The sequence below is a fragment of the Aedes albopictus genome, chromosome 1, assembly GCF_035046485.1.
Source record: "Aedes albopictus strain Foshan chromosome 1, AalbF5, whole genome shotgun sequence".
NCBI lineage: Eukaryota > Metazoa > Arthropoda > Insecta > Diptera > Culicidae > Aedes > Aedes albopictus.
In genome coordinates this window covers 79487639-79514618 of record NC_085136.1, presented here as the reverse complement: position 1 = coordinate 79514618, position 26980 = coordinate 79487639, and the positions used below count along the sequence as shown (strand labels likewise).

The 26980-nt window shown below is 41.5% G+C and overlaps 2 protein-coding genes across 2 annotated transcripts in view; both read left to right on the top strand.

Annotated features, from left to right (window-relative positions):
* The first annotated feature begins 1415 nt into the window (after window positions 1-1415).
* The window catches only part of LOC109424095 (carboxypeptidase D), a 119241-nt gene continuing 93676 nt past the window's right edge, over window positions 1416-26980 (top strand). The window contains exon 1 of the mRNA XM_062844889.1: window positions 1416-2012. The gene's annotated coding sequence lies outside the window, so the exon portion shown is untranslated. The remainder of the gene's footprint in view (window positions 2013-26980) is intronic.
* LOC134288663 (uncharacterized) lies at window positions 15259-20523 on the top strand. The gene is made up of 4 exons (XM_062854179.1): window positions 15259-15360; window positions 16124-16186; window positions 16300-19243; window positions 20480-20523. Exons 1-4 carry the CDS (start codon window positions 15259-15261, stop codon window positions 20521-20523), a joined length of 3153 nt encoding a protein of 1050 aa, XP_062710163.1.

Here is a 26980-nt window from a genome sequence, read left to right as displayed (position 1 = left end):
TCGTTATATCGAGGGTACGATATCGAGGGTACATTATATCGAAGATTACCTGTACATCCCAGGAGGAAGTACTTGAGACATCGCAGAAGGAATTCTTGGAAAAATCCTAAAGAAATCCTAAAGAGAGTTCATGGACGAATCCCTGTAGCATTTACTTAAGGAATCTATAAGAGTGCTCAAAGAAATCCTAGGCAATTGCCAAAGGAATTCTCGAAGGAATCTGTGATGAAATCACATTCATGCAATTGCAGGCAAATACAGCTATTCAATCAATAACTGTGGAAGTGCTTAAAGAACATTAAGTTAGTGGAGCGGATCTAGTGTGGCGGTTAAAGCACGTGACTATTACGCTGAGGGCCTGGGATCGAATCCCACTAGCGACAAACTCGCATGTGAGTTCTTCCTTCCCTTCCTTAAGAAGAAAAGTAAAGCGTTGGTCCCGAGATGAACTAGCCTAGGACAAAAACTTCGTTAACCGTTATGTGGCCGGCAAACTTTTTGCTTTTTTCTACACCGTGATTTTAAATGGGTGCTGGGTACCCGGGTACCCTGCCGGCTACATAAGGGTTAATAGAGAAAAAAAAAACACTAAGTTGAAGTGAGGCAGGCCAAGTTGCAGTGGGAACGTAGATCAACAAATAAGAAGAAGACAAGAAAAGATAAGGAGTATGAGAATTGGTTTATTTTTGGTCAAATATTTGACCTTTTGTACTGGTATCTGAACATTCTAATAGGAGGCAATCAGTGAAGTACTAGATTGAAAGTAGTGAGCTGGATTTTTGTATGGTGAGATGTTCAATTCTGCATTTCTGCGATGAAATGGTGCAAACAGCGTGGGTTATATGATTTCTTGGCTAATTTGATGCTGTTTGAGCAAAATTTTGGATAACTTTGTTGTTGTATTATTTATTTCATGCAACTTCAACAACACAGTTACCCAAACTTTAACTCAAACAGCATCAAATTAGTCAAGAAATCATATAACCCACGCTGTTTGCACCATTTCATTGCAGAAATGCAGAATTGAACATCTCACCATACAAAAATCCAGCTCACTACTTTCAATCTAGTACTTCACTGATTGTCTCCTATTGTTCCTTACAAATTTAAATCAGCTATCCCAAATTCACCCGTCCTATCGTTCCAGCATCCACACACAACTGGATGTCCCCATCCCGAGTAAAAAAAGCTAAAGACAGTGAGGGCTGTCTCTTCTGTTTACGTATCTCCATTCTCCACTACTCTGAACGCAGGATGCTCCCCTTCAACAAATCGAGTTGCATTGCAGCAGCAGCCGGCTCCGCGCCAAGCCAAAGTCCCACACATGTTGGCTGGTCTGGATCCACCGCGCGAGAAGTGAATCGGCAAAACCGGAGAAGAGCTTTTGCACTGCATCGAATCGGTTCAGTCAGTCGTCGTCGAGTAGTGTCTCTATCGGCAGCTAATATAAAAATTTACCATCACAGCTGAGCTTCGCTCAGTTGGCAACGATCGGTCGGATCGTTCGGACGCGTTTTCTAGCCTACCTAGTACCTAGTACCTCCGGAAGATTCAGCAGTTCAGAGTGGGTTGTCCACCGGTGGTGTGTGTGTGCGCGAAAGTTAAACACTGTCGGTGACCGTTGGTGAAAGACACGTGATTATTAGTGCGGAGTGCGACGACGATCTGTGCGATTATCGGTTGAAGATTAGTTGGAATACCCTAAAAACCAAACTTTCGCAACGAATGATCTTCGGGGATAGAACAACAGTGATTGGAAGGCAGACCGGTTATTCCCAGGGTTCGCGAAATCATCGGTGATAAGTCGTCTTCGCCGTCGTCGTCGTCGTCGTCTAACTGCCAAGCGTTCGCTGTGACTTGCGGAGGAAAATATTATTCCAGCACCGTTTTTTGATAAGGAGAGGATGCCGAAAGGTTGTCGCTGCTAATTGACGCGCAAAGTGAAAGCAGATCCACCGGAATTCCCCATCTGAGTCCAGCCGAGCCAAGAGCCAGGTGTAGAACACCGCCAAGTGAGTGATGATGATTATGATTCAGGTTGCTTTCGAGCGTTCCGGGTTCGGTTTTGCTTGTCAGCCTTGGGAACTTGGTCGCATAAAAATATGACACGCGACCGATTATAAACAACAGTTACTTCACTTACTTTCTTCGGAACTGAACGGTTGTTTTTTGTGGAGCACCCAGGTGTGGGAAACGCGTGCGGGTGCGAGCTGCTCTCCGTCCCACAACAACCAAGAGAAAAGAAAGGTGTCTTTGGTTGGGTTCGGTGGGCTGGCTGGCTGGTGCGTGATGTTGGCTGCGTGGTATGCATTCGATGTCAGTGGGGTAATCAGATTCATGCTGGACTGTAGTGTGACATATGTGGCGAATGAAATAAAGACTTCAAAACGGAATTTCACCAAGTGCGAGTTGATTGTCGCGTGCATTGGGATTAACAGGTTGTTGGTTGTTGGTGTGAAACTCAAGGTTCAAAGCAAGATTATCAGCTTGCTTTCGTACAAATTTGAACAAGTTTGTCTGACTTGACGGCAAACTAATTAACTTGGCACGAGAGGGTACCGGTTTTTCACAGTACAGGAATATCTAGTCGGCTGCTCTGCATACTGGCTAGTTATTCTTATGTACCTTCGAATACAGGTCATACACCTTTATCTTCATACGTGGTTATGAACGGGAATATAGGCGTTTGACTGGGCTGTTGGTAGATTTAAAACGTCTTTATTTTTACAAGCCTATAGAAATCATGTGATCTTGATAAAGTATCAATACTTACCCATTTTTGATAATCTCTGACTCCCCCTACCCTCTCGTAGACTTTTGCTCATACATAATTATAGACATTGACCAAAACTTGCCTCCCCAACTAACATTTTCAGCGCTATAAGCTTCAGTCATTTGCTTTCTGTTGTGTAACCATCGAGTAAAAGCAGTCAACGCTGAATAAAAGGAAAGCTAGTCAAATATAAATCATAAGCTAATACACGACTGCAAAACAAGCACCATCCAGCTACCAAACTCGGTTTTCAGAAATCCACTGGGGCTGCCTTTACTCCACTCTATTCCAACTCCGGGAGATTTCCCGGAAGATGTGAAAACTTGAACACATCGAATAGGAGTCCCCACTAACAAAACAGCTGCTACTATACAGTGCAATTCGTTATACTGACAAATTCCCAAACCAGCAGCGCTTTAAAGGCCGTTATGCGATTTCATTACGGCTAGAAGCCGTAATAAAGAAACTGTTGGTTTACCAACACGGCTTGTCGGATGTAAACATTATTGTTAATTCAATGCCGGAAGATTTTCCGGAAGATGTGCAAATCGAGGAAGAGTCCCAGCCACTACAACAGCTGCTTTTATACAGTACGTTTTGTAATGTTGCCAAATCACAAAACAGCAGCGCTTTGTAGCCGTTTAAAGAACACTCTTTCAGCTAGAAGCTGTGAAGAAGAATCTGTTGGCGCAACCACACAGCTTGTTCAATGTAAACATTATTGCGTTTGACGTTTCACAAGCTTTTACAGCAAGATGAAGTTGGGTAAGGTTTCTTGTGGCACAATTATGAAGCCTTGTCTGGAGTAAAACAAAACGGGCTATTTTCTATGTTATTTATATATAGCAGTGTGGCAGCGAGGACATCATCGGGACCAGTGGATACGGAGATCGGGAGTTCGATTCCAAGTAGCGGCAAGTACTTTAGTTATTCAATTTTGAAAGTGATAATTCCAGTTTCACATGTATTGCGTCACGGTATCCATAACCTAATTATATTTAATCGTTTAATTTGAGGATGCCGTAAAACTATTATTTAACAATTGCGAAAAGGCTGAAAAAGCGCCTTCTCAAGATGTAATTCAGTTAGTGGTTACATAGGAGCCTAGAAAAGAGCTATGACTAGGTGGCATAGAAGCTGATCGCACAGCATGTACAAGCTGATTAAGTTCGCCAGATTCATTGGTATAGGGCTTGCATAGAAGCTTCCGTCCATATGTACAACACAGTAACTCAGCATCAAGCCGTATTAGGGACGCTTTGTTGACGTTTACATTCACAATAAATGTTAGTTGGGTCCAACCCCATTCACACCACCCTGTCCCCCAAGAATCTACGAAGTTTGTGGACGGACCCTAATGATTAAGCAATCTTTTTTGGTTGCTGCACATTTATTTTTCACATTGCTCAAGTAACTGTTCGAAAACAAAGAAAAAGTTTTTTTTTTGTTCTTTGCTTTTTTAGTTCCGAAGGGACTTCGGCGTCGGGCACCCACAATCCTTAATCCGGGCCGCACTGATCGTACTAGAGATTCATCCAGGTATTCCTTCCTGTATTCTTTCTGGAATTCATGCTTCCAGGTTGCAGATCCTGCTAGAATTCTTCCAGAGATTTCTCCAATGGTGATCTTCATAAGATTCTTATATTATTTCCTCTTGGTATTTCTCAAGGGTTTCCTCTTGGGATTCCTCCACCTATTCTTGCTGGGATTGCTGTAGGAATTTGTTGGGATTTGTAGGGATTCATTAGTGTTTTCAACTGGGATACCTCAAACAAATCCTGCTATGGTTACTCTAACAATTCTACTCTATGAATTCCTCCTGTGTATACTTCAGAATTCTTGTAGACGTATGCTTCCAGCAATTCCGCCAAAGATTTCACTTAAGATTTCTACGAATAGTCCTCTTGGTATTCCTCCAGGAATTCCTCCACATATTTCTGCTGGAATTGCTTCATTAGTTTCTACTCAGGCTTCCGTCTAAGATTTCCAGCTGGGATTTCTTTAAAAATCTGTCATGAAATTTCTCAAGGAATTCCTGCAAGGGTTCCTTCAGAAATTCCATCTGTGACTCCTTCAGCCACAGCCATTTATCCGAATTTCGTTTGGCAAATGTCGTTTGGCCGAACGCTATTTGGCATTCTAACTGACAATATGCAGATCCCAAATATTTCCTTCTTTGAATCTTAGGCTATTCTTTCTAGTTTTACCGTTCAGGGATTAGTTGGCACTAAAACGACCAATATTTTATCAGAGATTTCTCCTTCTTTAAATCATAGTCTGTTCTATAGAGTTATACTGATGTGGAGAACAGTGGCATGATTGCTCAAGATCTTAAGTGCTTTTCTGGCCGAACAGAATTCGGCGAAACGGCATTCGGCCAAATGACATTGAACAAAATGAACCAAAAATCTTCGTAATAATACACGGGATTGAGCTGAATTTTTACTATGAATCTATAGCATCTTATTTTTCAACCATACGTTGAGGAAGAGTTTTAAAATTGATTTTTACTCGAAATAACAAATCTTCATATATAGGGGTAGCCAAAATGTATGGGGTAGGCAATTTTTCTTCTCTCACAAAAAAGTTCAACAACCTTTAACTTTTCATAGAGTGCATCAAAAATTATCAAATTTTGACTGTTTGCCAACCTATTATATGTGCCTCATTGGTACATTTTGTACTCGATTGGTTAATCTTTCGCGAAGCTAGAGCTGTTCTCGTAAAACACTATTTTTAGGCAACTAATTTTAAACTGTCATATCTTGGAAACCAGTGAACTGAATGTCATTTTCAAAGTAAGTTTGAAATATATGGCAAGCCTCATTGAATTTTAATGTACGACTCGAGCTGAGAACATCAACATTTTGCAACTTGTTGCATGAATGACTATTTCGTAGCAAAACAAACAACCCAGACAACCAGTAATCGTATAAGATGTTGCATAAGATGATAAAGTGGAGGCCATATGCGTGCAAGCCTCCATTTAGGCGTATGTAAAATGTACGCATATCGCCTCCACTTTATCATCCTATGCAACATCTTATACGATCACTTGTTGACTGGGAAAATGTCTTTTTTTATACCAACTTATACAAGGCCGATGATCTTGGTAAAATATCCATATTTATTCATTTTTGACAATCTACCACTCTCGTAGACTTTTATTTGGACAAAATTGCGAAATTTGCATGAATCGTAGATTTCGGTCAGAACGTGCCTTCAAACCCCAAGAGCTTACGTAGTTTATGGTCGGACACTAATGATTGAAAAATATTCATAAGAGACCTTTCTTTGCGATCTATGTCGTTTTTTTTTTTGAGGTCATGTTCCCAGTTCAAGTAGGTAGAGTCTGGGACCATTTGGGACCTATTTTGGGCACTTGCTGCTATAACTCTGTCAATTTTTAACCGATTCACTTCAAGAAATTTTTAATGGGATTCTTCTAGGAATTCCTAGAGAGTTTTTCTCATGGGATATCTATAGCGATTCTTGCTGGGATTGCTGCAGGAATCAGTTAGGATTTGCCGAGATTAATTCAGGAACTTCAACTGGTAAATCCTGCTATGGATACTCTAGCAATTCCATTTTAAGGATGCCCCAGGAATTTCTCTGGGAACTCGTCCTAGGATTCCCCTGTGAATTCTTCATGTAATTACTTCAGAAATGGTATGCTTCCAGGATTTATTCCAGAAATTTCACCAAGGATTCCGCTTAAGATTTCTACGGATATTTCTATGGGTATTTCTCAAAGGATTGCTCTAATATTTTCTATAGTTATTTATTCAGGTGTTTGTCCAATGTTTTCTCTAGATATACCTTCAGGAATTCCTGGAATACCTCCAGATACGTTTGCTGGAATTGCTTCATTAGTTTCTACTGAAACTTCTCCATCATTTCCTGCTGTGATTTCCCTTAACATCTTCCATGAGATATCTGAAGGAATTTGTGCAAGGGTTCCTTAATAAATTCCATCTGTGACTCCTTCTGCCACAGCCAATTAGCCGAATTTCATTTGGCCCACTGTCGTTTGGCCGAACGCTATTTGACCAAATGCCATCTGGTGGAATGGGTCGTTTGGCCGAATTATAATAGACATAATTCGGTGTGAAGAATTAGCATTAAGTTAAAATTCACAAATAAAAAAAAAAAAAAAGACATAATTAATAATTCAGAGGAACTTTTTGACATTCTAGCCGCCAATATGATGATCCCAAATAATTCCTTCTTTGAATCTTGGGCTATTCTTTCCAGTTTTATCAGTACAGAGATTAGTTGGCACTAAAACGGCCAATATTTTATCAGAGATTTCTCCTTCTTTAATTCATAGGCTGCTCTTTAGAGTTATACTGATGTGGAGAACAGTGGCATGATTGATTACTCAAGTTCATGAATCCTTTTTTGGCCAAATAGCATTCGGCCAAACGACATTGGATCTAGCGGCATTCGACCAAATGACTCAAAAACCTTTGAACTCTGAGCTGAATTTTTACTGTGAATCTGTTACATTTTACATTTCAAACGTACGTTGAGAAAGAGTTTTAAAATTTGTTTTTTTACTAAAAAAAGCGTGTCTTCATATACAGAGGGTGGCCAAGATGTTCGTAAAGGAACTCCTGAAGAAATCCGTATCGAAGGATCTCCAAGAAAGAACTCCAAGAAACTGGTTGAGGAATATCAGAAAGAACTCTTTGAAAAATCACAGGAGAAACTTTTGAAGAAAGAATTACTGGAGGAATTCTCAAAAAAACAGAAATCCTAAAAGAAATTTCTTGACGAATCTAAAAAGAAACTTTTTGAGCCTTCCCAGAATTAATTCCCGCAGGAAGAATAGGAGAAACTACTGGAGTACTTTTAGTAGGAACACCTGGGGGTTCCTCGAATGAACCTCTGGAGAAATCATGGAAAGAACTCTTAGATCAATCTCTGAAGGAACTCCTGAAAGAATTCCAGAAGGAGCTCCTGAATGAATCTTGGTACGAACTGCAGAAGGAATCTTGTCTAGTCTAGTCCAGTTCCAGTCTACACATACACAGCCTTTCATTTAAAGAATCCTGGAAAATGATAAAATCGACTACTTCTATCATTTCTCGTATCATTATTAACGTTTGGAGCACATTTAAGATGTATTACAAGCATTAAAGCGGCCAGACCTACTGTGCAACGTTATTATACAGTACAGTTAAAGAACGAGTTGGTACGAGACCGCCTTGTATACAAAGTTTGCCGCCCTGTATACCAAGTTTGGATTATATTTATTTTGGACTACAAAATCGTTGGGAGTGACTTAGCTAAGAGGGTTAGTGTACACTCCATGAGATCTCCTGGGATGGGACACAGGTATTCCCTCTTGAGCCCTGGCTTATGTAAGCGCCATTACTCGCCCTCTGAAACGAGACAATAGTAATATCGATACCTATCGCATAATACAGTGAAACAAAGTTCAGTAGTGGATTTGCGTTAAGTATATTTGAGAAATAAACTTGATACGATCTCACCAAATTCATCCTTACGGTCCCTCAATAGTGCATTCATATCCACAAGTCGCAACCACTACGCGACCAGTACACTGTATTGCTGAGAACTGGGCAATAACGGAGCGATAATGTTGTTCATAAAACTCCAACTTCTTCATTCGCTATGAATTAACAAAACGTTTTCATAAGGAATGAACTCTATGAGGAATCTGAGAAAAAACTTCCGTAAAAAAAAATCAGATGGAATTTATAGAGGAATTCAGAAGGCACTTCTGAAGGCATGCCTAAAGAAATTCATGAAGGATTATCACACTGCAGGAGGCGAAATCGCTGGTATTTTTTACTAACTGAAGTTCACCTAGTATCTTATGCCTACAAATAAATATGTACTAGAAATTAGAATTTTGGTCAGAGAAAAATTTCAAAACATGTAACGATGTGGTTCTATGAAATTCATAAAGTGTCCCCTTTAGGCCTCTACCGGAGCCGGTTCCGGAATAGCCAAAAGAGGCCAGATTCTTTGTCGGATATCGGCACTGTGCCTATTGACCTCCAGATGAAAAATAATGAAATTTGGGCCGTCGAACGATGTGGTTCTGTGAAATTCAGAAAGTGTCCCCTTTGGGCCCCTACCGGAACCAGTTCTGGCCTGCTACGTGGCCGGAACAGGTCCAACTGTCTGAGAACCGTGCATAAAAAGGTGTGCTAGAATAAAGATTTAAAATTAAGTGATTTGTTGCGAGTCTCAATATGTTTTTCTTGAAAAGTCAAAAAATTTCATCAAAACCGGACAAAAATCTCGTTAATATTGATATACAGCCATTCCATAGAAAAACGATATAGTGCATCTCCGAATGTCATGAAACTTGGTGGGCTTGTAGTTCTTCGGAAATAATTAGACCCGTATTTTTTATTTCATATAGGGTGGTCCAAAAAATCAAGGTTCTTCAAAACTAAGAATTTTCAAAAAATCGTAACTTTTGAACCAGTTGGCCGAGTTTAAACTTCTTTTTTTTGTTTGAAAGCAATTGAATTATAGTTACGTTAAAGGGGCTAAAATGTAAAAAGTACCATAAAATATGCAAATATATTAGTTTTTTTACGTTTTTATGGTCTCGGGACCAAAGAGGCACCCTGGTTTTATATTTTTATCAGAAAATTCAGGAAATTTGGCGTAACATATCAAAAAATCAGAAATGTATGTTGTTTTGTTTTTGAGATATGATTTTTTGAATATAGAGAGTCGTGTATTTTAGTACTAGCTACTCTAAAATTGCTTCAAATTGCAAATTCTCATAAAACTATGCATAGTATTGCTTTTTAAAGTGATTCCTGGTAGTTTTGGTATCCATAATATTATAAGGTATCAAAATATAATCAAATTTGTCTTGTATGGGAAAATTCGACCTTTTATTTTCAAAAAATCATATCTCAAAAACTAAAAAAACATACATCTCTGATTTTAAATATGTTACGCCAAATTTCCTGAATTTTCTGATAAAAATATAAAACCAGGGTACCTCTTTGGTCCCGAGACCATAAAAACGTGAAAAAAACAAATATATATTTGCATATTTTATAGTACTCTTTACATTTTAGCCCCTTTAACGTATATTTCCTGAAAACTACAATTCAATAGCTTTCAAACAAAAAAAAAGAAGTTTAAAATCGGTCAACTGGTTCAAAAAATCATATCTCAAAAACTAAAATACATACATCTCTGATTTTTAGATATGTTACGCCAAATTTCCTGAATTTTCTGATAAAAATATAAAACCAGGGTACCTCTTTGGTCCCGAGACCATGAAAACGTGAAAAAACTAATATATTTGCATATTTTATAGTACTCTTTACATTTTAGCCCCTTTAACGTATATTTCCTGAAAACTACAATTCAATAGCTTTCAAACAAAAAAAAAAAGAAGTTTAAAATCGGTTAACTGGTTCAAAAAATACGATTTTTTGAAAATTTTTAGTTTTGAAAAACCTTAATTTTTTGGACCACCCTATATGAAAATTGGTCACCCTAATGACGAAATAAAAAATACGGGTCTAATTATTTACGAAGAACTACAAGCCCACCAAGTTTCACGACAATCGGAGATGCACTATATCGTTTTTCTATGGAATGGCTGTATAAAAAAAAACATATGCGATTTACACAGTGTATTCTGTGTATCCTCGTCTTTGGCGTTTTTCAATCGATACCGATCTGATTTGTGAAGTATTTGGTCTTGCCTAGTTTGGGTAGTTGCTGCTACAGTTAAGATAGCTCAGATCAATCTTCAGCATAAAAGAACAGCAACGATCAATCTATGCAGACTTATGCAAAATGGTAAAGCCTAAGTAAGGAGAATGTCTATCTAGGAAACCTTCTGAACAATCTTGTAAACATTCGACACTTTTCACTACCTTCACTTCGGTGCTGTGGTCGTGTGTCAGCTTGCTTTGTTACACTCACTCGCTACCGTTACCTCTCACACACAGCACGAGCGGTAGGACGATGATCAGTGAACATAAAAAAGAGTCAAATCATTGTCGTCCGATACGATGGCATTCGTTTAAATTCTTGCTCTTCGCATGGTTTTCAGCCAATTCCGATTGTGAATGTTAATATTAGATTATTCTTGCTTGTTAAAATGAATACGATACACATATAGCAAAAACAGCTCTCATTATAAAAAAAAAAACACACAGGAATAACAGAAGCCGAACCGTCTCCCAAAGATACTATCATGGTCAAGTGCATTCGTTTGACATTTTTTGCTTCAGTTTCATTGCTTGTGCTGCGTATGTCGGAGACAAAAACAGCCGAATATCGACGAAAAGGTGTCAAAGACTGCGATCACTAACAAGACTGCTTGGGAACCCGGTGTTTGCTACTTTCAGTAAGCGTGAAAAAGCAAACTCGCGTGTCATGCCTCGAGCCTGTGTGTTTGTCCACAATGGAATCGTTGCTACACTCGTCTCTGAGTTAACCACCAGAGATGTATGTTCTGTCACAATTTATGTATCTGTTGGAAACCTCATCAGCAAATATGTCTATTGCTCGGTTTATTTACCGCATGAAGAACTATCCCCTACGGATGCTTTCAAGCAAGTCATCGCATACTGCACTTCAAAAGGCCTTTTGCTTATTGTTGGCAGTGATGCTAAAGCTCACCATAACATCGGGGGCAGCTCAGACATTAACTTGAGAGCCTCCTGTTTGATGGAATGTTTAAGTAGTACAGATCTTGAATTACTTAACATAGGCATCCGCCCAACCTTCATAGTATCTGCTAGAGAGGAAGTGTTAGACATAACGCTTTGCTCTAGCTAGCAGAATTAGTCACGAGCTGACCAATTGGCATGTGTATGATGAAGAATCTTTATCTGACTATCGCTACATCTTTTTTGAACACTTGAATGTTTCTTCACAAACTATGCGTTTCAGGAATCCCCGGTCAACAACCTGGGTTTTTTTTACTGATTTGGTTGCGACCAAATTTCATAGGTACTTACCATCTATTGACACTCCAAGTGATTTAGATGCTTCCGTTGATACTAAAACGACCCACATTATGGAAGCTTTCGAAGAAACTTGCCCTCTGCGGTTTGTGAAGACCACAAGAGGAACCCTGTGGTGGTTCTGATCTGGCGAAACTCAGAAAACAATGTGGAAAAAGTTGGAACAGACGACGTTTGGCTGGATCAGAGGCTTTCGCAAGGCCTACCAGAAAGCTCGTCAGTCTGCTGAACGATCCGGTTGGAAAAACCTTTGTACAAATATTTCCAGTTTGAGTGAAGTCAGTCGATTGAACAAAATCCTGGTGAAATCTAAGAATTTCCGAGCAAACGAACTTCGTTTGCCAAATGGCGATTTCACTTCCTCTGATGAGAAAGTTTTGTAATGCTTGTTCAGTACAGTACAGAGGATTATCGATATGTGGATATTAAATCTTTGGATGAACCTGATGTCTTTTCTTGTAGTTATGATTCCCTGGCTTTGGCTCGGAGTATTGTAACTATAGAATCGATTGAATGGGCACTAAACAGATTTGCTTGTTTTGAATCTTCTTGAGCGGATGGGATATTTCCTATTTTGCTTCAAAAGAGGTTTGATTGTTTGCAGTTTTGCTACAGGGTGTATTCCCAAATTCTAACTTCAAAGTTTATTCCGAAAGTGGGTCGTGCGTCGTATGAAGAAGCAAAGAGGCCTGAATCAGTTTGATCTATTTTCTTCTGAAATGCTTAGAACGCATTGTCGATCATCACATCCGTGATGTTCATCTGGTCAACGTGCCTCTTCATGTGAACCAACATGCCTACCAATCTGGTAAGTCCACTGACTATTTTACACAAAGCTGTTTAGGATATCGAGAAAGCATTCACTCAAAAGCAATCTTTCATGGGTGTTTTCTTAGATTTTGAGGGTGCCTTCGACAACGTACCTTTCGATGCCATATTGGAAGCCCCACGCGGTCATGGTATATCTCTAATGATTTCCAATTGGATTTACCAAATGCTCAACAAACCGACACCTATTCTCGACATTGCGTCAAGCGGCGATTCGGAAATTGAGTGTTTGTGGATGCCCTGAAGGGGAGTCTTGTTGCCACTTTTGTGGAATCTCGTAGCAGATACGCTATTGAGGCAATTCAATAAAAGTGGCTTTCGAATTATGGTTGTGCGACTACCTGTACACCTCACATTGAGTTCGGAATCAAGAAAGCTTGTATGGAATTCGAGCAATACCGGCGAACCTTTGGCTAAACTTGGGGTCTAAAATTGTAGTAGACAAGAGGATCTTTAACGTCAGCTCTTTGCATCACCATGGGCGCACAGGACCGAAAGTATAAGTAGATGTAAAAAGTTATAGACAATAATGATAAGCATCTTCTAGCTACATGCACAAATTATTGCCGAAAGAAGGTAAACAGCGTAAAATTTCTCTCTGAATAGAAAGAAAACAGAAACAAAACAATTCCGTCGCAACAATGTCAAAAACAAAACACTGAACGAACAGAAGTGTGACGAAATCCCTTACGTTACGCGTTTCCAACGTATTACGAAACCGGCCTGCCTGTCGATGATTAATACCAAGTGGAACCATCCCATCTACCGCTAAAATTATCATGCCATTCAGTTGTACAATAATGCACACAAACCAGCTCTGACTGTTTAGCCTACAATGCGCTACACCTTTTTAGAAGGACGGAAGCTTAACATTCGTTTTAATGGAAATACGCGTGTTGGCTAGACCGCGTACACTAACTACAGTAGGTATTCATTCAATTCGAACCCAACGATGCATGAACTTGTCTGTCTATTTAGCTTCGCTTTTTTCCTCAAAATTTCCTAACCCGGAGCTGAATGTGTGGCATTTGATTTGGCACTGAAAACGACCGGCGCAAGGTAATTAGCCGCCGTCCGCCACCGAACCAACCGCAAGAGCTGCGTATCTGCATGATTTCCATTTTTTTCGGGAACAAATCGGTTAGCGCGAGAGGAAAAGTGAAAAGTTTTCACTTTTCAACGCGTGAGGCGTGAAATCGAGGCGGCGCACAGTGATGCGAGGGCGGCGAAAAGTCAAAAAATTAACTTTCAGATATGGGTCCTGTATTATTTTTGTACTATTTCTATATATTTCGAGAGCTTATTACCAAAGTTTCAATAAGATTGGACCGAAATTGATTTTTTTACAACATTGCAAAGTATGTGTTGAAAACTGTTGCATTTTTAGTTTCTTTGTAAAATGTATGGGGAAACGAAAAAAAATTCAACTAAGTTTTTAAACATGAGGACGCAGTTGGACACATTTCACGCTATGCTTGTCCGCGATAGCGAAAATAGCATGACCCATCATCACGACGAGCCGTACTCCGCCCTGGTAACAGCAGCGCAAGAGCAACGTACCTTTTTTGTTTCCTCATCCTTTTCCCATTCCTATCCATATAAAAATTACATACACTAACCCCGAGCCGGCCGCGGGCGTACGGTCACCCATTCCCACTAACACATTGCTCGCGTAAACGACGCTATTCCTCAATAATGTACAACCCGAACAAACAAGGTCTCTGATTGGTGGACCAATCAGAAATGAATTTGAATAAGCTTTTTTTGTTTTTTTTTTTCTCACCGACGACAACTATAAAAGAGCATGTAGCTCCGAAAATCGTTCATTCGTATTTTGTAATTTACACAGTGCACAATAAAACGTGAAAAATCAAGTTGTGGTGTTATCACTCCAAGAAAGCTGAGCCCTGCGGATGGAAGCACACAGTTGCTGGTCTAGTCGCTGCTTGGATTCCGCCGCAGTTTGAATTCCGCTGCTTCCCCGTTTCAGTTTGGATGCAGCTACCGATCGTCTCCACTGGATTTCGCCGCCGCTCATAACCATTCTGCTTCTGCGTGGTTTCATCGTTCGGCTGCTGCTGCTGCTATCAGATGCCAACATTTCTCGCTACCTTCCATTATCACAAGAGTTAGCAGAGTTATTCAGAGTCCTTTTCAGGACACGCAATTGGAAGGTAGACGATCGAAGGGCAAAGATAGTGTAGTGCTTGGCCAAATCTCTGCAGAAGGTTTTTGAGCGGTTCGGCACTGTGGCGCTCGAGACCGATCGGTGGCTGGCTGCTCCGGTTGTTCCTGTGTTTGGTGAAAGTGTTGGTGTTGGCGTGCGTTGCCAACATAGTGGTCCGTCCGAACCGGATGAAAAGGAAGAACAATACAGTCCAAATGAAGTGATAAACGCAGTGCAGTGCGAAGGAAAAATGAACTGTGTGTGAACTGCATTTCCACTGCAACTGCTAGTGAGAAACAGACTCTGAGCAAAAGTGAACATTGAAAACAAGTATGCAAAACCTTGCGTGAAGAAGAAGTGAGTGTTTCGAAGTACAAACTGGTGGCGTTCCCGTAGTCGAGCAGTGTCATCATCGTGAGTTTGTGTTAGTTGCTCTACCGTAGCAGCATTCCCCCTGTCCGATGACACTACCACGCACACCAGAGGCACCGAAGAAAATCAAAATGGAGGAAGTGAAGTCGCTCGTGCACCAGCGCGGCCAGGTGAAGGCCAGCGTTACCACCATCGTCAAAGCATTGGAGAAGGCGGAGGATGATCCGCGTCAGGTGAGTCTTCCGATTCTACGTGTGTATTCCAAGAAACTTGACACGTTTTACAATACGTATGTCGCGCTTCATAAGGAAATTTTGGCAAATACTCCTTCCGGAAAGCTCGATGAGCAGGATGGAAAGTTATCTGAATTTGAAAATCTCCACACCGATGCTATGATTCGTGTGGAGACTCTAATCGAATCAATCACAAAACCTATTTCTGTTACTGATCCGACAATGCCGCAAATGAATGCACCCCAGGTTATTATCCAACAGCCGCTTAGAGCGCCGATACCCACTTTTGATGGGCGCTACGAAAATTGGCCGCGTTTCAAAACGATGTTCCAAGACATCATCGATAAATGTTCTGATTCTGATGCAATTAAGTTGCATCATCTTGACAAAGCGTTGGTCGGTTCAGCAGCAGGCATTATTGATGCGAAAACGATAGCGGACAATAACTACAACCATGCTTGGGAAATCCTCATTGAACGTTTTGAAAATAAGCGGGTAATCATTGATACACACATTGGGAGTCTTCTGTCGTTGAAACGCATGAGCAAGGAATCTTACCGTGAGTTGCGTGAATTGCTAGACACGTGCACACGGCACGTTGAGGGTTTGAAGTACATGGATCAGGAAATCGACGACACATCTGGGTTGATTATCACAAAAATTCTTACTTCGTGTCTAGATCCTGTGACACGGAAATATTGGGAACGGTCTCTCACTCACGGAGAGTTACCAAATTTTGATGATACGCTGTTATTTCTAAAAGAACAGTGTCGCGTCCTCGAGCGGTGTGAAACCGATCAACCAGCCGTCGCAAAGTCCTCCGTTGGTAAGTCGACTCAGTCAGCGTCGAAGTCTGTAAATGTGAAGGTACATGCGTCCACTTCTGGAGAAACCAATGAGTCGTGTCAAATGTGTGGAGGTAATCATTTCAATTACCAGTGTTCCGATTTCCGTAAGCTGTCGGTCCCAGACCGTATCGCAAAGGTGAAAGAGTCTCGAGTTTGTTTCAACTGCCTTCGCCGTGGGCATCGCTCGATTAACTGTCCGTCTAAGAGCAACTGTTCCAAATGTCACAAGCGTCATCATTCCCTTCTACACGAGGAAGTTCAGAAGGTTGAGTCCGTCGAACGCGCGGAACCAAAGCCGCAAGAGCAGAGTCTTTCAGTTCAGTCATCATCGTCTCCTCCACAACAATCGTCCACCTCAGTCAGTTCGGTATCCACGAATGTTGCCTCGACTTCTTGTTCAGCTGTTTTGCCAAATGTGTTGCTTCTTACAGCTGTCGTAAATGTCATCGATAAAAACGGAAGTGCCGTTCAGTGTCGTGCGTTTTTGGATTGCGGGGCTCAGGCAAATCTCTTGTCCGTTTCGATGTACCAGAAATTGGGCATCGACAGTACGCCGGTCAGCGCGGATATTGTCGGCGTAAGCGGGGCGCGAAGTAAGTCAACTCAGTTGGCCGAAGTTAACGTCCAGTCACTGTACTCCGAGTACAGTTCATCCTTGAAGTGTTTGGTCACGCCCAAAATCACGAATGCTCTTCCGTCCAAGGCCGTCAATACGTCTGATTGGAAAATTCCGTCCGGATTTCCGTTGGCTGATCCGAAGTTTGGAACCCCAGCCGACATCGATCTACTGATCGGTGTTACCGAGTTTTTCCGAGTGTTGAAACCAGGCCATTTGATCATTGGTGATGGTCTTCCAGAATTGCGTGAGACGGAGTTGGGTTGGGTCGTCGCTGGAGAGATCCAAGACGAATCATCAGTTGTCGTAAATCCTCTACAAGTGAATTCCGTAACAGTTGAGTCTCTTAACGATGCAATTAAGCGATTTTGGGAAATCGAAGAAGTCGATGTTCAGTCTGCTTCTTCTACGGAGCAGCAGGAGTGTGAGGAACTGTTCCGTCAGTCGCACCAAAGGGATTCAAACGGTAGATTTGTAGTGAAACTCCCATTCCGAAGTAATCTGCACCTGCTTGAGGATAATAGGTCGATGGCTCTCCGCCGGTTCCTTTTCCTAGAAAAGCGTTTGCGTAAGCAGCCGGACTTGCAAGCCCAGTACACGGCCTTTATCGAAGAGTACGAGCGTTTGGGGCATTGCAAGGAGATCCGTGAGATCGAAGATCGTCCTGGAATGATGAAATATTACATGCCTCATCATGCCGTGCTTCGACCCGACAGTTCAAGCACCAAACTAAGGGTCGTCTTTGATGCATCAGCTAAGTCGTGTTCCTCAGCCGCATCACTGAACGATGTGCTGCAGGTCGGTGCTACTGTGCAGAGCGATCTGTTCAGTATTTTGCTGAGATTCCGAATGCATCGTTTCGTGTTTACTGCTGACATTACTAAGATGTACAGACAGGTTCGTGTCCACCCTGATCAAACGTCCGTCCAACGTATCTTTTGGCGTTCGAATCCTACAGAGAGGCTAAGGGTTCTTGAGCTGCAGACTGTGACATACGGTACAGCTGCAGCTCCGTTTTTGGCCACTCGGTCATTGGTACAGCTGTGTGAGGACCAGGGGCCTGAGTTTCCGTTAGCAGCTCGCATAGTAGTTGAGGACTGTTACGTAGACGATGTTATTTCCGGTACCGATACAATCGAAGAAGCCGTTGAAAGCTGCCACCAGCTGCAAGCTCTCCTAGGAAAGGGTGGTTTTCCAGTACACAAGTGGTGTGCTAACAATGAACTGATTTTGGCTGACATTCCCGAATCCGAACGTGAAAAGCTGCTTCAACTTGATCAGCTATCGGCCAACGAGGTCATTAAGACTCTCGGATTGATATGGGACCCAACCAGTGACGAGTTCCTCTACGCCATCGATAATTCTCCTTCAGAACCCACATCGGTGACCAAAAGACAGGTTTTTTCGAAGTGTGCAAAGCTGTTCGATCCAATAGGTTTTCTATCTCCCGTCGTTGTTTTGGCAAAACAATTGATGCAGCGCACATGGTCGGCTAAAATGGATTGGGACTCTCCGTTGGAAGGAGATTTGCTTGCTGATTGGCAGCGATTTTGTGAATGTTTGAAAGGCGTGAATGAAATTAAGGTTCCAAGACCAGTATTGCGCTTCCGTTACGTCGTTTTGGAAATACACGGCTTCGCTGATGCGTCCGGATTGGCTTACGGGGCTTGTATTTACATTCGATGTGTCAGCGCTGAGGGTGAATGTAGCGTTCAGCTGCTATGCAGTAAAAGTAAGATAGCCCCCTTGCACGATATGACGATTGCACGAAAGGAACTTTGCGCAGCACTGCTGTTGTCACGTTTGGTTCGCAAGGTGTTTCCGATTCTTTCCGTTGACGTTTCTGTTCTCCATCTGTGGTCAGACAGTCAGATAGTACTTGCCTGGTTGCGTAAGTCACCCACAGTGCTTCAACCGTTTGTTCGGAATCGTGTCGTTGAGATTGTTCAAGAGAACCAACATACCCAATGGAGCTATGTTCGATCGAAGGAGAACCCCGCTGATGTTGTCTCTCGGGGTCAGTCTCCCGATGTTTTAAAGGGTAACGCGTTGTGGTGGAATGGTCCAACGTTCCTTCACTCACAAGACTACGAACCAGCAGTGATCGAGGAGATTCGTGACTGCGAGCTCCCGGAAATGAAGTCGTCTTGTTTGGTTGTTATCAATGTACTCAACGTCGACGATCTTCCTCTTTTCAAGCGATTTAGTAGTTTTCGGAAGCTCCAACGTGTTCTTGCTTATGTCCAACGATTCATAAAGAATTGTCGTGAAAAGGTCGTTGAAAATCGCGTTAGGGAAGTTTTGCCTACAATATCCGAGCTCAGAACAGCCCTGCATACGATTGTAGTGCTGATTCAACACGAGGCTTTGTTGGATGAGGTGCATCGCGTGGAGAACAATGAACCATGTAGGGTGGTCGGTATGTTAGGTCCATTTCTCCAGGATGGTGCGTTGAGAGTAGGTGGCAGGCTTCAAAACTCTCGATTGCCGTTGCAAATGAAGCACCAATACATTCTTCCGAAACACTACATAACGGACCTCATCATTCGTGCATATCATGAGGAGAATATGCACGTTGGACCTACAGGTCTGCTGTCCGCCTTGCGACAACGTTTTTGGCTGATGGGTTCCAGATCTGCTGTTCGAAAAATTACTCGAAATTGCGTCCGTTGCTTTCGCTCACGGCCCAAGGGAGTTACACAATACATGGGTAATTTGCCGTCAGCCCGGGTAATTTGTGAAGCTCCTTTTGAGGTGACCGGTGTTGATTATGCTGGGCCATTTCTGGTGAAACAAGGGACAAGAAAACCTGTGGTCATAAAGGCATATATTTCTGTATTTGTATGTTTGACAACCAAAGCTCTTCACCTTGAGCTGGTGTCGGACATGTCTACGGCTGCTTTTGTAGCAGCCTTACAAAGATTTGTCAGCCGGCGGGGTGTTCCACGCGAAATGCATTCCGACAACGGATCTAATTTTCGGGGTGCCAAGGCAGAACTGCACAATCTTTTTCTGTTGTTTCGTGACGAAGCTTTTGTTAAGGATATTGGTTCGTTTTGTCAATCGAAGGAGATAGCATGGAACTTCATCCCGCCTGAAGCTCCGGAGTTCGGAGGTCTCTGGGAGGCGGCAGTGAAGAGTACAAAGTATCATTTGAAGCGGATTGTAGGAGATACTCCCCTGACTTTTGAGGAATTTGGTACTTTGTTGACGCAGGTGGAGGCTATTCTTAATTCACGTCCGCTTTTCTCTCTTTCCGACGATCCTTCCGACGGTGACGTGATTACACCGTCGCATTTTCTCATTGGGCGACCGATGAATGCGATTCCTGAGCCTTCATATGACTCGGTTAAGACAAACCGCTTGAGTCGCTTGCAGCACTTACAGTTAATGAGGGAACATTTTTGGAGATCGTGGGTGCGGGATTATTTGACCAGTCTACAACCAAGAGGGAAAAACTATCGTCGCGCCGCAAATGTGGTTCCAGGTCAGGTTGTTTTACTGGAAGACAAGAATTTGCCTCCGCAGCAATGGAAGATGGCCAGAATTGTCACAGTGTATCCAGGGAGTGACGAACTGGTTAGAGCAGTTGATGTTCGCGTAGGTGACTCAGTATATCGACGCCCAATTAATAAACTTTCTCTCCTACCTATAGAAGATAATCGGTCATCCGACCAGGATCCCAACGGTGGCAAATGAGCGACATCCATCTCTTGCGCGGCGGGTGTATGTCCGCGATAGCGAAAATAGCATGACCCATCATCACGACGAGCCGTACTCCGCCCTGGTAACAGCAGCGCAAGAGCAACGTACCTTTTTTGTTTCCTCATCCTTTTCCCATTCCTATCCATATAAAAATTACATACACTAACCCCGAGCCGGCCGCGGGCGTACGGTCACCCATTCCCACTAACACATTGCTCGCGTAAACGACGCTATTCCTCAATAATGTACAACCCGAACAAACAAGGTCTCTGATTGGTGGACCAATCAGAAATGAATTTGAATAAGCTTTTTTTGTTTTTTTTTTTTTCTCACCGACGACAACTATAAAAGAGCATGTAGCTCCGAAAATCGTTCATTCGTATTTTGTAATTTACACAGTGCACAATAAAACGTGAAAAATCAAGTTGTGGTGTTATCACTCCAAGAAAGCTGAGCCCTGCGGATGGAAGCACACAGTTGCTGGTCTAGTCGCTGCTTGGATTCCGCCGCAGTTTGAATTCCGCTGCTTCCCCGTTTCAGTTTGGATGCAGCTACCGATCGTCTCCACTGGATTTCGCCGCCGCTCATAACCATTCTGCTTCTGCGTGGTTTCATCGTTCGGCTGCTGCTGCTGCTATCAGATGCCAACATTTCTCGCTACCTTCCATTATCACAAGAGTTAGCAGAGTTATTCAGAGTCCTTTTCAGGACACGCAATTGGAAGGTAGACGATCGAAGGGCAAAGATAGTGTAGTGCTTGGCCAAATCTCTGCAGAAGGTTTTTGAGCGGTTCGGCACTGTGGCGCTCGAGACCGATCGGTGGCTGGCTGCTCCGGTTGTTCCTGTGTTTGGTGAAAGTGTTGGTGTTGGCGTGCGTTGCCAACAATGCTTATTTTGAAGATTGTCATGTCGTCTTTCAGAAAATCAATGGGTCATCTTGCGCAAACTTGCGCAACATATGTTTTAAGTCTCTTGAACACAGATAATGATACAATATTTAGTGCAAAATATACCGTCCGTGCCTGGACTAGGTATGCATATCATTGTAGTCAGGGTAAAGGCATCTTTTAAAATGTGTTCTTTTTTTCATTTGTGGCTGAGATTGGCGATGCTAAAACGATTTCATTGCATTTTTGTGTTATTCACTTGAGCTGTCCAAGCTCACACGTCCTAGAGTTTAACAGAGCCGTACATGCAATTCGAATATAGGCAGCGTGCAGTTATTAACTAGATTAGTATACTAGGGTCAATATGACCCAAATTCGAATATAAAACTGGCAAATCTTAATTGTTTATGCACGGTGACTTATTATTCTGGGGAATCAACATTTTCGATAAAGTATAAACCGTACGAGCTGAACAAAAAACAAACAAAAAATAATACACTAGGGTCATACATAAACGCGGAAAATCAAACCCTTACAACCCAGTGACATTTTAACCAAACAACACCATTTCATATATCATTCGATTGAAAATTTTGTTAAGAACTCGATGTTGAAGTGAAAAATTTATTTGTGGTACAATGATCACCGAGAATCGACTACAAAGCATATCATGTTGACCATAACACTTTCCGCATCTTCAACCATTTAGGTTCTATAGGAAACCTGGTTTAAGTTAAGTTAAAAATATGTTTTGATCCCATAGTGTATTCTGCTGGCTGAAACTTGGACAGATTATCGATAGCGGAAGCTAAGCTAGAAATTTTTCGAACGTTTCGTGATGCCCCGGGAAACTTGTAGCAAGAGACATGTATGTAGTAACATCAAAACTTGGCGTGTAACAGCTCTTTCGTGTGATGTTTTATGAATGTTCTTCGGGTTGTGCCTGAACGGATGGGCTTTGGGAGGAAAGGTCGAAGTACAGAACGTCTAAAGAGAAAAGGTCGAAGGTCTATGGACAAAAGGTCGAATGGACAGAAGGTCGAATGAACAAAAGGTCGAATGGACAAATTGACAAATGGGCAAAAGGTCGAATGAATAAAAAAATAGTAAAATATGCTCTCAGGGGGTTGTATGACAAAAGGTCAAAGATCAAAATGTCAAAGGTCAAAAGGTCGAAAGGTCAAAATAAATGGAATAATTAGGACAAAAGGTCGAATGGATAAAAGGTCGAATGGACAAAAGGTCGAAACAAAATAAATAGTACAAAAGGTTGAAAGGACAGAAAGACGAATGTTGAATTGACAACATAAAGAAGAGAAATAATGCCGATGCAACCATCTTTTTTCCTACTTTATGTTCTCACTGCAACTTGACCTGCATCTCTTCAACTTAGAGTTTTCTTAGCACTTCCACAATTATTAAAAGCAGGGTTTCTTTTGCTTTCCATTGTATTGTATTTGTATACCGCATTTAGTTCACCACTGGACTGCGAACTGCGACTTCTATAGTGCGAAAACGTAAATAAAAGTGCGCGATTGCATCAAATCAGGTTGATGTCTTCGGCGCACTAATTCTTCAATCTATGGTGAACAAGTGCTCTGAAGACACCGAGTTGATTTGATGCAATCGCGCACTTTTATTAGCGTTTTCGCACTCGTGAAAACTAGTGCGATAGTCCAGTGGTGAACTAAATGCGCTATATATTGCATAATAAGCATAATACCACACTACATCCAGGAAGTCAACATTTTTTTCTGATCGGAATCGAACCTCTAATCTGGGCTTATTATGATAGTTGGTGTTTACCTGGTACAAGTGTTTTGAAGAACTTATACATCTTTTGAACGATGGCTATTCTCTCGAGTAACTTGTTTTACAGTTATTGGCGTGATTACTAATACTTAAAACTACTTAAAATAGTATTGTATATTCTTTTGAATAATATTCTTTCTTGTAATGCTAGAAAATAATTAGCGTACTTACGAATAATAAATTTGTTTCTTATATTATTAATGTTGAAAAATTCGTCATTCTGTCAATCTATATTGTCCCAGAGATTATTTTAATTGGTCTGTCATTATTTCCAAAGAAATCTCTTTGAAAGATCTTCTTAACCCTTCAAAACGCGCTCATGTGTGTTTCTTAAACTGCACCGCGCTCACGCTATATACGATGGGCGGGGTTTTTCGGTAGTGCTGTCCTCAAGGGTTGGATAGATGAGCAGTTCCTTCACATTATACTTTATTACTTTATCTGATTTCGTTTTGTTTATTGTTATATCAGCCAGAGATATATCCTTCTTTAATTCATAGCCTGTTCTACGACATTCTTTGTCATAGTAATGGTTGCAATTTAAAATGGCAATATTTCAATCAAATCTTCTTTCTTCAATCCATAGATCTTTCAAGTAATATGGTTGCTGTTTCGAATTGCAATGTAGTACCTTTAGCCTTTTCTACCCTTTGTCCATTTAACCTTTTATCCATTCGACCTTTTGTCCTTCAACCTTTTGTCATCAAAATTTTTGTCAGATATTCAACAAGCTTCTTCATAATTATCATCGTCGTTACCAATCAGTTCACCCATGAATATCAAATGAATGTTATTCTTATTTTTTTCTGGTTTTTTTATCAGGATAAGTCAAAAAGAATAATTAAAAGTTTGAAAATAATTACTGATCAAATGAAATGTATAACTAATCTAAATGTTATTGTTATAATGACATATTGAGCAATTTGAGGAACTAATTTATAGCACATCAACTTATTATTTCAATAATTTTTAATAATCAAGCTTAGTTTTTGCTCAATATAACACAAATATTAACAATTGTTTTATAAAGCCGCGATTTAAAATAATCTTAGACGGTTCCGTATACTTGCACATGTTCATTCGTTTGACTTTTGAGTAGAGTCTTGTTTTCTAGATGGCCATCTAGAAAAGGTGCTGAAATGACTACATATTTTTAAAATTCATGAAGAATGGTGTGTCGCAAGATGGGGTTTGAAAACATCCAAAAAATGTCCTCTTCCCCGAGGGAACCAGGGTTCCGCAATGGTCCTGATTGTGGCCAATCTGGCCCAAAAGTCCGGAAATGACTTCTACTGGACCTACTTTTCAAAATCATGAAAATAATGTGTCGCAAGATGGGTTTCAAAAATATCCGAGGGAACCAGGATTCCGGAATGGTCTTGAAAGTGGCCAATCTAACCCAAAATTCCGGAAATGACTTCTAATGGAACGTGTTTGCAAAATCATGAAAATTGGTGTGTCGCAAGATGTGTTATAAATACATCAAAATATTGTCCTCTTCCCCAAGGCAACCAGGATTACGAAACGGTCCTGAAAGTGGCCAATGTGACTCATGGGATGTCAAAATGTCTTCTTGGTAACTAATTCTAATAAATAACAAAGTTTGATTAATTGTGAAGGTATATAATTCATGTTAAGACTTTTCGTCACCTTTTGTATGGAGCCGCATCACTGTGCGGCGCGTTGGAATTTGATTGGTCTCGAGAGGGGCTTGCGGGGTGGAAAAGCATTCTTGTTCACAACTGAACAGCGCCCCGCGCGCACTGATGAACGAATAATGCGATAATGACTGCTGCGGGACAGTGCATTATGAGTTGCGAAATCGGTGGCTGGTAGAACAATGCTTCAACACATGTTGGTTTATGAGGGTAATTAGGCATCTCCCACGCGATTGGATGAGCAAAATCGATTGTCGATCATTCGAGTGGTGCTCATAGGCACAGTGTGAGGCCATTTTGGAGGCCAATGTGAAGATCAGTTTTACATTGACGAGTAGGTAGGGAATCGCGCCACTTGGGCGGTGGCTTCTATATTCGTCTGTTTTCCACTATAACTCAGTCAAATTTGAACCAATTGACACAATTTTTGGAATGCGGTGAGATAGGTATAGTATCTACCCGTGTACAACATTTCAAGTCCATTGGTTCAAAATTGACTGAGTTATAGTGGAAAACAGACGAATATAGAAGCCACCGCCCAAGTGGCGCGATACCCTACTTGGAATTTGGGATACATGAGCCATTTTACGAAACGTTTCGGATCAGCTGATCGCTCATTTCATGAATGAAAATTTGACAGGACGTTGCGCCCAAGCCCGTGAGTGTTAATATCAATATCAACACTGTTGTCGTTTCGTAAATTAGACTATTGCCACATATGTATAGCACAGACAAACAGACATATTACTTTGAAGAAAATTGCTTCAAATACATCGTTTTGCATCTCACTAGCACCCTCTATAATGCTCAGTCCGAAGCATTAATTTGCAGGTGTTGTTTCCCTCGGCTCGATGTAACAATTTTGCAGGTGACGACTCCCCCGTGGCGTCATCCATTCAAAAAACATGAATGAAGGTTCATGACTGAGTCATTTTATGTAAACATTGATCGGCGTCGCGTTCATTTCTCTTCAAAACTGAGAGGTGATGTAGGCACAGCAGCGCCACCATGACACATGCGAGCACAGTCCGAACCACACTTTATTTTCAAAATGACCGTTAAATCGTGCGAAGAATTCGATTTGAGTAGTATGTCTGTTTGTCTGTGTGTATAGTGCCAGACGCCTCAGAACATTATTGTTTTGGCGTCACCAGCCCTCAACTACCTAAAGAGCGCTTTGCATCAGGTCGAAAAGGGTGCTGATGCTCATACCGATTAACAATGTTAGGTAGTCGTTGACAAAACAATAAGTAGGAAATGCTAGTGGTAATCTAGCATCTATGGAATAAAATGGAATTAATGCAGTTTACGTCACTTTGCAGAAGAACGGCAGAGCTGCCTCAATACATATTTGCTACGAGATTCCACAAAAGTGGTGACAATACTCCCTCTTGAGGGCATCAACAAACACTCAATTTCCGAATCGCCGCTTGACACAAAGTCGAGAAGAAATATCGGTTTTTGAGCATTTGGTAAATCCAATTGCAAATCATTGGAGATATACCATGACCCCGTGCGACTTCCAATATGGCCTCGAAAGACACGTTGTCAATGGCACCCTCGATATCTAAGAAAACACACAAACAAGATTGCTTTTGAGTGAATGCTTTCTCGATATCCTAAACAGCTTTGTGTAAAAGAGTCACAGTGGACTTACCAGATTGGTGGGCATGTTGGTTCACATGAAGAGGCACGCTCTGCCCATATTCGCATAGGTGACGTAAACGCCACATAGGTCAAAATCCACTTTTTTAGCTTAACATATCCTACACCATGTATAGCATATGCTCCAATTATTAAAAAAATGTGTTTAATCAATCAATGTGATCAATCGCTTCCAGTCGCCCTGAGATTTTGGAACCCCTTAGGGCCGCAAAATGCAGTTGAGGAAGACCTAAAAGGCCCACGTGCGCGCCCTACCACAAAGCCAACGGCTCCATCCTGGTTCTCTGCTAATATGGTATAAGTTTGTCATTTCTCTGGCATACGAGCTACGTACCCAGCCCACCGCAGCCTGCCGTGTTTTATCCGCTTCATTATACATCAGTTAACCGATTTTGTCAGCCTGTTTTGGGGACACATTTTTTGTTCTCC